Below are 12,606 nucleotides of genomic sequence, written 5' to 3' on the forward strand. Positions count from 1 at the left end.
GGAGATGTGGGTTCAATCCCTGGGTCAGGAAGACCCCCTGGAGAAGGAAATCCCACAGACAGAGCCTGGTGGGCTACAGCCCATGGGGTCTCAAAGAATTAGACACGACTGAGTGAGCACACACGCACATACAATAGTACCAAAAATGATTTTCACATAAAACCTTTAAGAGTTCTTTTTAAAGGAATTATTGTACTATCAAGTGAAACTTTTTCAAACTCAATCCATCAAGATATTCCTACTTAAATATACATACAACCAAATGAATATTTGTGTATTTCAGAGATGATAAAATATTTTTGCTAATTTATCTCAAAACATAGGTATCAGTGACCTTCTCAAATTAGGTCAGGTAGTAGAAAAAAAATCTAATGCTTTTTTTCTTGGTTGTGCTGGGCCTTCAGTGTTGCTTGGAATTGCTCCTGTTGCAGTGAGCAGGCTTCTCATTGCAGTGGCTTCTCTTGTTGTGGAGCATGGGCTCTAAGTGCATGGGCTTTAGTAGCTGCAGCACAGGAGCTCATTAGTGGTGGCTCACAGGCTCTAGAGCGTGCAGGCTCAGCAGTTGTGGCTCATGGATTAGATGCTCCAAGGTATGTGGAATCTTCCCAGACCAAGTATCAAACCTGTGTCCCCTGCACTGGCAGGCAAGATTCTTATCCATTGTACCACCAGGCAAGTCCTCTAATACATTTTTTCTTTTAGCATAAGGTTAGGTTGGAAGAAAAGGCTTTTGATTTTAAAGGCCAAATGGAAAGCTATTTTATTTCGTGAGCCAAGAGAGGATACACTTCAGTGGGATGAAAAGTGTACCTACCAAGATGACTTTTGCTTCTAACAATTTTATCTTTTTTTAAAAAAAGGTAAAAATTTAGAAATCATATATCATTTCATAATCTTATTTTTAAGAAATCCAACATTTTGGCATAAGACAAATGTATACAATTAAAGAGTTGACTCATTGGAAAAGACTCTGATGCTGGGAGGGATTGGGGGCAGGAGGAGAAGGGGACGACAGAGGATGAGATGGCTGGATGGCATCACTGACTCGATGGACTTGAGTTTGAGTGAACTCTGGGAGTTGGTGATGGATAGGGAGGCCTGGCGTGCTGCAATTCATGGAGTCACAAAGAGTCGGACACGACTGAGCAACTGAACTGAACTGAACTGAAACTCTTCAAAACATAGTATGGCATATATTATTTTTCCACAGGGCATCAGATACTAATAGATATAGACCACTTTGTTAAATAACAAAAATCATATGAAAATCAACACAGTACTTCATTTATTTACTGTATAAGTCTGGCAAACAGCACAAAAATTCAGCAACATTTCAAACATGTAAAAAAGTCAAATGTTGAACAGTACTGAAAAAATTTTTTTACATAATTAGTAATAATGAGTACACATGTAGAGTTCTGCAAAGCTAGCAAATTCCAAGGGTGCTTGGCTTCTGAACATACACCACAAAAACACATACACAAAAGCAATATAATTTATCTTTATAAAAATTACAGCCAAGCAATAAAAAAGGATGATAATAATGAAGATACTAATACATATGTTCACTACATATATCTTATACATTGAAATGCTACATCTTGTACCCTGAAATGCCATGTATAGAGAGCCAAGCAGAGTAAATTTAGGCTCATCACTGAGGTTAAGAATTATTTAAGAATTTAATGCTTGTATATGTAACATACTCAAAACTTTCTATATAGCAATTCCTAAATTATAACAATGTATTCCACTGAGAAGTTGAGTCTTCTTTGTTGGCAGTATAAAATTTTTGACCACATCAAAATTCTGGTAAAACACACACTGAAGGCATTGTCTAGTGTATTAATGTTCATGGGCATTAATGAACGTAGGAGAAATTCTTAGATTTCACACTAAATTTCAGCTGAGCTTTGTCAAACCAAACAGCTCAACTGTAAGGCAAGAAAAATTAACCCTCTCTGATAGATTAGTGGGCCTTAGCACATAAAGATAAGAATTCAGTCTTAGGGAAAGACTCCCTACATAAGCAAATATGAAACAGTGGGCACTGAAATGAACTTCTAGAAATGATCTAACATCTTGATACTCAGACACTGGTTCAGAAGCAACAATCTGTTGGTATATTTTATCTAATTAACATTTTACAATCAGCACCAGTCCCCAAAACCTCAAATTATAATATTTAATCTTCATTAAAATACATCCTTTTGTGCTATATTAATATAACTATTAATATAATCAAATTAAGGAAAGTCGAACTTAACGCAACTTACTATATATTTTTGTGTATGCAGGGTAACAAATCTTTTTATTTACTTGTGCTTCTGTTTTGGGGTACTTTGATTGAAGAGAAATTCATTTCACAGGATTACATCTTGCTAAAGCATTCTTTAGCATTGGTCCAAACTTGAATTCCCTTTTAAAACAAACAAACGGAAAAAAAAAAAAAAAGCCCCCAAAACCTTAAAATGTAATTTTGGAAGGATTTTGAAAGCCCAAGTACTTGGCTTACTGGTATGTTAGATTTCACCTTTCGGAATAATCAATAACTCCAACAAACAGAATACTTTTTCTGGCAATGGCTAATGTAAGTCAAAGTGAAATACTTCTGAAAAAAGTAATAGAATCATTGTATGAGCCTATCTTCAAAAAAGAGACAGAATTCCTACTTCTTTCTGAAAGACTCATTTACTCCTATCATATACTCATATCATTTCTACTTATAAAACAAGTTTTGCAATATCTGAAATGAAAAACTTGATTAGTCTAACAATTAAATATAATTTAATGAACTATTAATTAACCTAATAACCAATATTTTGATAAAAAGTTATAAACTCCCTCTCAATGGTTACAGCAGGCTATTTAGCAAAAACTAACACGTTATTATATACCTAATAGGCTTAAACAAAAACACATGTTTGTAAAAAATGTAACAGTAAAATCTAGAAAGTGGTAGAAGGTATGTTTTCAACAAACAAGATATATACATATATATCTCTTGTTTATATATATATATTCTCTAATAACTTCTAATTTATGAAGAATATTTTAATACTTATACATTAAAGTTTATCAATATTTACTGAGGCTTTGAACAATAGGAAAAAAATCAATCTTTTTAGCTTTTTTTCCTCCCTGATGGAGCACAAAAGAAAAACAAAACAAAACCGCACAATCCTTTAAAACGTCCCAGATTGCCTTACTAAATGATTTACTGAGATAAAGCATGCTGAATCGCTCAATAAAGTGAGAAGCACTAGAGAAAGGTGCACCAGTACTGACTGGTAAACACAGGCAGCACTGGGGCTATGAAAATGAGGTTAAGGAAGATTATACATGTTGTTCTTACAACATCGTTTTAGAAAAATTTCCATCACTGCCAAAACACTTATTTTAACCAGAATAAGCTTCAGTGTTCATACCTTATATGATAGGTGTAAGTGACATGTTTATTAATACACACTTTCATGTGTATCTTTTCAAACTCATTTGTATACATCCAATCATTTAAAAAATACACACTTTCCTCTTCCCCACAAAAACAGGATTGCATTATACGCACTAGTGTGTAGCTTGTTTTCTCATCTGCCGTCCTATTAGGACATCTTATTAGGACAGTGCATGTGAGATCCATCTTGTCTTTTCTAACAATGAATACTCCATTAGCTACTACTTTATCCAGGCCCTAACGTTTAGACCATTTTCCAATGAAAGTATGTATCGCTATTAGGAATGGTATTTTACTGCCCTGTTCAAGAATATCACATAACCATATAATGCTTTTAGTACATATTTTCAAATACAAGTAATAAATAGGGCATACAAATTTGAAACTTCAGATGAGTGGAGACTTGGTAATTAAGATTCTGAGTATGACATTTCTTTCAAAATTAAGTAGAGAAACTGGGAAACATTCTGGAAAAGAATGGACTGTAAAAATGAAAATGATATATACTTTGTTCCAAATAAGAAACTGATTTTAAAGAAATTTGCCAGCACTTCTGAATATACTGGTACCTTCACTGAAACCAAAACCTACCTTTTTGCACATACTGATCTGCATGACTGCGTAGCTTATGAGGGCCTCCTTTAAATCATGGTTCTTTTGTTCTTTGAAGCGTTCAATATCAGCCCAAGCATTTCTGACAAACTCTCTGAAATAAAGGGTATAGTCATCATTATTATTCGTATTTAAATTAAGTAAACTATATATTAATTCAAATAAACACTTCTCATCTGAGTTGGGTTTTTGTCTATAAAGTGAGAGAAAAAGCAGACAGTCATACACTCTTCTATAATTTAATAGTCTCTTTTACCACAAATTCCAGCTTCAAATTATTCCTATAAAAAAGATGTAAATGGCTCCTTGAACCAACTTATAAGCCAACAGATGCCACATGAACTTACCTGCCTGGAGTCACTGCAAAACACACAGTCTTTTCAACAAGATGGATTACGTATTACATTTATCATGTATTTACTTTAAATGACAACTAAAGTTTTAAAAATTCTGAGAGCCACTTGTCTTTTTAACTCTGTTCTTGAGTTTACTTTGACTTACTTGACACCAGCAGTTTCAAAAATTAACAAAACCACCTCCAAATCAGTGGAACTCTTGGTCTGCCTTGATTTACTCAACAACTATCAGACAAAAACAACATGAAAAATGGGCCCAGAAGTAATGGCAGATCTCTGAGAACTGAATTTCTAAAAATATTTATGGAATAATTATATTCTAAGCCATATGCAAGGTGCTGGGACACAAAGATGAAGAAGACACAATCACTGACTTTGAAGGGTTCGTATAGCCAGAGACAGTCACACTGTACAAACTGCCACGGGGTAAGGGTATGAACCAAGTGCTGTGACAGCCTGTGAGAAGGCTTAACAAAGGAAGCAGTTCAAGAGCTGGGCATTGCAGAATGATCAGGCTTTTAACTGACAGAAAAGAGCAGAGGAAATATGCAAAAGATAGAAATCATGTAAAGTGCAAAAAAATAATATTATGAAGTTTAAACACTTCCTTCTTCCTCTTTCCCCCAACACTAACACAAATGCTTCTATGTAACATGATTTTTGATTACTCAAGTTTCTTATGAATATTCAATCACTGTATTTTAGAAGATGAGGCTACATCCAGGGACACTGATGAAGCTAGGAATGGTTATAAGCCACCTGCCACAGAGCCTATAAGTCTAGCCATGTTAAACACCCCAGCATTTTTACCTGCCTTCCAGATTTTTAGACTTAAGTTGTTGTTCTCCTTCCTTTATTTGTTCTTCTAGCATCTTTATTCTGGCTTCTCTCTGCTCTGGAGTTTCTTGACCGAAGAGCTTGGTAGTCATTCCCTTCAAAGAAAATGTTCTCACAGTCTAAGATGAAACAGAAACAGATGAATGGATAAATAACATCTGTACACTGAATATTTTTCAGTCTTAAAAAGGAAGAAAATTCTGACACACGATACAATATGGATGAACCTTGAGGACACTGTGCTAAGTAAAATAAGCCAGTCACAAAAAGACAAATACAGTACAAGTCTTCTTACATGAAATATCCAGAGTAGTGTAACTTACAGAGACAGAAAGTGGAATGGTGACTGCCAAGGGCTAGGTAAAGAGGGAAATTAATAGTTGATATTTAGTAAGTATAGAGTTTCAATTTTGCAAGATGAAGAGTTCTGCAGGTTGGCTGCACAACCATGTGAATGAACTTACTACTACTGAACTTGAAAAATGGTTAAAATAATAAATGCTATGTTCTGTATATTTTATCACAATTTTTTTTTTAAAGAGGAAATAGCCATTTCCCCCTAACTCAGACAGAAGACCACAAACCATACAACCAGGGGGCTACTATTAAGGCTTATGATACTAGAGATGCTGAAGAATCAAAAAAGGAAAAATTTTAACTGAGCTTCTTCATCATATGGAAAACTTCCAAGTGAAATACTAGGCAAGTTATTTATGTCAGGAGTCATATTCTTTCAATTACTCTGTGATCATAAAAAATGGATAAAATTCAACAGGCAACAATGAAAATAAACCAAACTGAAAAAACCATTTAAAATCTGCATAACTCACACTAAAACTTGGTTATCTATTAATAAAACAGAATGCCTACACCCAAGCCTCAAACTTCACCATCTCCTCACTCTCTGGAGTTTACTGAAGAAAATGCTTTTCCCTGCACATGCAGGAGTAGAGGACCAAGCTCCCTGAAAATGGACTGGAAATTTCCCCTGGATTTTAAAAATAAATCAAGCCAGTGCGTACCTGCTTCATGGTGAAAGGTCTTTCCCCACGGATCTTTATGTGGGTAACCCACAAGCACTTTTAAAAGTACAGGACTTGTTAACTATGAGATGACTTATAAGCAGTGGCACTGTCATGGCCTCATTACTTCCAGATTGTGTGCCCTCACCACGACAGCTTATTTATTCCAATGAAACAGCTGGACAGTAGAAAGCTGATTATAAAAATGATCTAAGTCTAATACAGTAAGATACAAAATTTTGTTCACAAGTACTCACTGTAAGGATTCAAGAATAAAGTACACAAAAAGCTCTCTGTTAGGAGAGAGGCAATGATTCTAACAGGGCAGTTTTTCAAGTTAACTAAAATTTCTATAATGTAAGTGATAAAATTAAATCTTGCAAAGGTCATTATTTCAATCCCAAAGAATAATTTTTTTTTCACTTAATCAGAAAAGAGATGGTTCTTATTATACAGTGCAATTTGGCAAAATTTCTTATAACACTATATATGTTTTAATGGCTTACATTTTTTTTAAGACTTAATTTTTTAATTTAATTTTTGGCCACCACCATGCAGCATGTGGGACCTTAGTTCCCTGACCAGGGATTGAACTCGTGCTCCCTGCAATGAAAGCACGTAGTCTTAACCACTGGACCATCAGGGAAGCCCCTAGTGGCTTATATCTTTTTATGTCAAGATCACAACCAAAAGAATTATACAGTTGTCCACAAATTACTCCCCTTGAAAAGCTACAGGCATCCTGCAGCCCATTTCACTTAAGGGTCATTATAATACCAAAGACCCAAACAGAAAACAGCTCACCCCAGTTGCCAGTTCCTCACACTGCTGCTTCTTGGATGCTAGGTCCTGAGCAGCCATCTCCAAGTCATACTGCATAAGTTCATGTTTCCTGCACACAGCCCTAGGAGAAAAAAAGTGCTGCCATTTAATTTTTGTGGCCTCTCTAATTATTAACATGTTAAATTTTTCCTCAGCGGGTATAGTGGAGGCATTCATATCTTACTATGGTCAGAACTTTTATATCTAGAAATTTTAAGCTTACAATGTAGTACCCCAATATTAAAAATTTAATCTAGCAGAACCTAAGCATAAATACTTTATATTTTAAATCAAAAAAGGTTGTTTTCCAGATACTTGCAAAAGTTTTTTCAATAAACATACTGTTATCACATACATTTTTTAAAAAAGCTTTTTTTGTACAGCACTGGAATTAATGCTATAATCTCACATAACAACTGAGTATTATTTAAAAAGATTATCTCAAAATTTTCTACTTAGAAATGTCTATTAGTTTTTATTATCATAAAAGTAATCCATGCTTACTAAAAAAAAAAGATTCTAACACAGGAATGTACTAAATAAGTTTTAAAAACACTTTCTTCTCCATAATTCTACAATCCAGACACAATTCATATTAATAGATGGTATATATTGTTCTAGACTTTAGCTAGGCATTTCTGAACTATATACCAAAGACACGTTTCTTTATCAATATACATTCATCTTTTCTATAATCTTTAAGAGTTGCAAAGAGTTCCATTGTGTTGAGCAACCTTCCTTTGGTAAGTTACTTGAAAAAGCTTGGTGTGACCTCTACTACTCAAAGCTCTAGAAGGAAAAATGCTAACAATGTGATGTTTTCATCCCAGCTACTGAACAGCCAAAGGAATACTGCTCTTCTGTTTTATTAACAGAATTCTTATACTGATTTTAAAAGTGACAGGAAAATGATTCATTTTTCTAAACTGGAATATCTCCCAGAGAATTCTGCTTGGCCCTGTAGGAGATACCATAAAAACAGAAGACAAAGTCCTAACATTAAGAAATTTTACAACCTTACTAAGGAGATAAAATATGCAGGTATGGAAAATCACAGAATTTAAAGGTAATATACAATTTAATGACAGATCATAATAACATACACTCAATGTGTACTCTGCTTCCAATCTCCAAGAAAAAAGCAGAAACAACAACATACAGACAGACTTGAAGTCAGAGACTAAAAGGTTTTATCAATATAATGTTTCAAATATAGTGGAAGTGTTAGTCTCTTAGTCATGTCCGACTCTTTGTGACCCCATGGACTGTAGCCCTCCAGGCTCCTCTGTCCATGGGATTCTCCAGGGAAGAATACTGGTAGGTTGCCATTTCTTTCTACAGGGTATCTTTCCAACCCAGAGATCAAACCCAGGTCTCCTGCATTGCAGGCAGACTCTTTACCATCTGAGCCACCAGGGATCAGGGTCGTCTTAAATTCCTATGTCTAGCACTCTGCAACAGATAGGAATACAGTGAGATCTCAGTCAATATCTAGGGGAAGGAATTCATTTAAAAATCATCTTATTCTCTTTATTTTAGAGTAACAGATGAAGAGAGTGTTGACCAGCCATAGGACTGCATCTGGAACATGTATTATACTTACCGCAATGCTTCTGCATAAAAAAGATACTCCTTTAACTGATCTGCATAATGTTCTTCATCTTCCAAAATATCATCAATAGAAGATGCATACCTGTTTAAAAAATAACGTATATAGTGACTCTTATCAAGATACAAAATATTAATATTCTAAAGAAGGGCTATTCAAAGCATGGTCCACTGACCACTTGCTACCCATGAATGACTGACCAAAATACAGACAATGAGAATAAGTTTGTGTCTGTTAATCCCACACTCCTAATTTATCCCACCCCCAAAGAGCAATCCTTAATTACCATGACAATTCTACTGAATTTTACCAAAATGTGTTTAGCAAGGTCTTGGATATAAAAAAAAACCAAAAAATGGTCCTTCTTAAGGTAGCTTAATAAGCACTGTAGTATCTTTTGTTAAATATAGCACAGTGCCCCAGTATAGCACAGGGCACTATATTTAGTATCTTGTAATAACCTATAATGGAAAATTTGAAAGAAATAAATATATAACTGAATCATTTTGCTATATACCTGAAACTAACATAGTATTGCAAATCAACTACATAAAGTATAAAAATATACTTTATGCCTCCAAGCCTGCTTCATGTAGTTAAGTAAACAAGTTTACTGAATTAAAAAATAAACAAAAAATCTAAGTTACTGCTCACTGAAAAGCGATGTGCTTATAGTATTTATGAAAGTAGGCAAAATACGTATTCTATAAATATAAATTTACATTTGTGAGAGTGTGGACTTTGTCCTATGTGACTGAAAAATGGCTTGAGAATCATTGTTAAGAGTAGGAAAAACTCTGTAGTTCATAAATCTACGATTCTGGAAAAGTTAATGTTAAGAAAACAAAAAAGGTAAGTGGCTGGTTGGTTGAAGATTGGAAACACAGTGTGGAGAAAGGGGTAAGTGGTAAAGATGTTTTAGGTATTAGTACTAAAATTAATTTTATTTAACGTTTACATAAACCAAGTGAAGGGATAATCCCAAATTCCTGCAAATACTGAGACTGTCCTGTCAACAGAATGCATGAAGACAACAAAATAGTTGAAAAGCAGCTGGTCAGCTTAAATAATCCAAAGAAAAATGATATTTAAATAAAATAATATTTTTGTCTTTTTATTGGTCAGTTGTAGGAGCTCTTTATATATTTGGGTTGGAAATGTTTACTCCCGGTCTGTGGCTTGCCTCTTCACCATCTTAATGGGGTGTGTTTCTTCGTGTGTGGTAAAACGTAACGTAAAATTCACCTTTTTAACAATTTATTGGTGTATACAGTTCAGTGGCTTCGAGTACTTTCATGGTGTTGTGCAACCATTACCACCATTCATCTCCAGAACTTATCTTCCCCAACTGACTCTGTACTCCTACATTCCTTCCACTTACAAAGGAAATCTTTTGATAAGCTAAATTTTTAAATTTTTTTTGTTTTTTGGCACAGGATGTTAGGTAGTAGTTCCCTACCGAGGGCTCAAACCAATGCTCCCTGCAATGCAAGCATGGCATCTTTACTGCTGGACCACCAGGGAGATCCCAAAATTTCTAATTTTGAAGAACAATTTATCATTTTTAAAAGACTTTTTTTCCTTTCATGTCCTTTAAAAAAAATCTTTTGCTTACTCGAAGGCTGCTAAAATATTCTATTTCCTACTAAAAGCTATAGTTTAAGATTTTATATTGATGTATGTCATCCAAACTGAATTAGCTTTTATGTACGATGTGAGATATGGCTCAAGGTTCCTTTTTTTTTAATGATTCACTTTTTTAAAAAATTACTTATTTTCCACAGAAAAAATAAAATTTATACAGAAAAAATCCTGTTAACTGCAAATAAAGACAGTTTTCCATCTTCCTTTCTATGCTGGGTCTTTGTTGCTGCATGGGCTTTTCTCTAGTTGCAGAGAGCAGGGGCTACTCTCTAGTGGCAGTGCATGGGCTTCCCGTTGCAGTGGCCTCTCTTGTTGCAGAGCATATGCTGGGCTCTAGGGAATGCACATTTTGGGAGCTGCAGTATGTCAGCTAAGAAGTTGCGGCTCCTGGGCTCTAGAGCACAGGCTCAATAGTTGTGGCACAGGGGCTTAGCTGCCATATGGCATGTGGGCTATTTCAGGAGCAGGAATTGAACCTGTGGCTCCTACACTGTCAGGAGGATTCTCTACTACTGGGCCAAAAGGGAAGTCCTCAAGGTTCAGGAGTTTTTTTCCCATGAAGATATCCAGTTATTCCAGAACCATTTCTTGAAATGAGCTATGTAAATGTGCATCTATTTCTGAATTCTATCCTATTCCATGGATCTATCTCAATATCTCCTGGTAACTGTAGCTCTATAGTAAGTCTTGAAATCAGGTAATATGTTCAACTTTGTCCTTTTTTTCAAGATTGTTCTGACTACTTCATGTTCTTTGAATTTCTATATACATTTTTGAATCAGCTTATCAATTTCTATTAAAAATCTCTGGAGGTTTGATTGGGACTGTCATTTAGGAAGAATGCTCATATTAACACTACTGAGTCTTCCAAGCTATGAACATGGTTTAATCTCACCTTTTATTTAGGTACTTAGTTTCTCTTAGCAATGTTTATATATAAAGTTTTCAGTGTAGAGGTCTTTCACACTATTATAAACAGCATTTTCAAGCTTTTATTTTCTAATTTTACTAGTATGAAAAAATGGTTTTTTTATATATGCATTATGTATCATGCATTCTCATTAAACTCAATTGTTAGTTCTATAGTATTTTTGGCTGATTCTTTATTTTCTACAGAAAAATCCTGTTAACTGCCAATAAAGATAGGACAGTTTTCCTTCTTCCTTTCTAAGACATGTGCCATTTATTTGATCTTCTTGCCTTACTGCGCTGACCAGGACCTCTACTACCACTTCTACCAGTAGTGGTGGAGCAAACAGTCTTGCCTTATTCCTGATTTTAGGAGAAAACATTAATATTTCACTATTAAGTACAGTATTAGGTGTATGTTTTACATTGAAGAAATTCTTTACATTCCTAGTTTGATGAAAATTTTTACTGTGAATAGATGGTAAAATGCTTTCGATATACACAGAAATGAACATCTGGATTTTCTTCTCTGTTCTGGCAATATGTGAACTGAACTGAAAGATTTTTGAATGTTAATCTTGCATTCCTGAGATTAACTTCTTTAAGTCAAATCTGTATACAGAGAGCACAATACAAATGCCAGCAAACTTTTTAAAAACAGAAGAATCACTAACACTTTCACACTAAATGTCACCTCCAGTTCTACCTTAAATTCTCTGGGTACTTACACATCCATATGATGACCAGCACTCTGCAGTCCATCACCCATTTCTTTTTCTATGGCACTCCACTCACTATGAAGAAAGAGATAAAACCAAAACCATCAAGAATTATATATGAAATATTATTAAACAGAATCTATTACATTTTTTTCCTAGTTAGCTTTTAAACAGTATGATATCTATTTTATTTTTTTCTTGATGATTTATTTTCTGTGACTCAAATGTGCTCCTTTCCCCTGAAGTTTAACAACTAAATGCAAATGAAGGCTTTAAAAATGCTAATTCAAAAGTTCATATCTGCTGTTAAGTACAAAGTTAGTATCATACAAAACAGTTTCTGCTTATAAACAGCTTTCTCAGCTACAGAGCCTATGTAAATCAACCGTGGAGAATGCTTGTCTTGCTCTTGAATGACTTAATCAGAATTTCTAGGATAGAGCTGAGGCACATATATTTTTAAACTCTACATGAATGACTGTGATAACCATACATGATTACATATCACTATCTTAACAGGTAACAGAAAAAGACAATTGTACAGAAATACTGGGTGTACCATAAAACTTCAGTAACTTGTACTAAAGTTGCACAACAAAGTCTACTGGAACTACAGATCATT

At 34.5% G+C, this 12,606-nt stretch overlaps 1 protein-coding gene across 3 annotated transcripts in view; it reads right to left on the reverse strand.

The window, feature by feature from the left end:
• Window positions 1–1,262: 1,262 nt before the first annotated feature.
• Window positions 1,263–12,606, reverse strand: part of SNX4 (sorting nexin 4) — a 52,893-nt gene continuing 41,549 nt past the window's right edge. For all 3 annotated transcript variants that reach the window (XM_005904486.3, XM_070370539.1, XM_070370531.1), the window contains exons 9-14: window positions 11,994–12,059; window positions 8,707–8,796; window positions 7,086–7,185; window positions 5,233–5,378; window positions 4,046–4,160; window positions 1,263–2,419 (exon numbers count right to left, since the gene is read on the reverse strand). In XM_005904486.3, the coding sequence (XP_005904548.2) occupies window positions 2,372–2,419; window positions 4,046–4,160; window positions 5,233–5,378; window positions 7,086–7,185; window positions 8,707–8,796; window positions 11,994–12,059 (565 nt within the window). In that variant the 3' untranslated portion in view covers window positions 1,263–2,371. The remainder of the gene's footprint in view (window positions 2,420–4,045; window positions 4,161–5,232; window positions 5,379–7,085; window positions 7,186–8,706; window positions 8,797–11,993; window positions 12,060–12,606) is intronic.

Source organism: Bos mutus, chromosome 1 (assembly GCF_027580195.1).
Source record: "Bos mutus isolate GX-2022 chromosome 1, NWIPB_WYAK_1.1, whole genome shotgun sequence".
NCBI lineage: Eukaryota > Metazoa > Chordata > Mammalia > Artiodactyla > Bovidae > Bos > Bos mutus.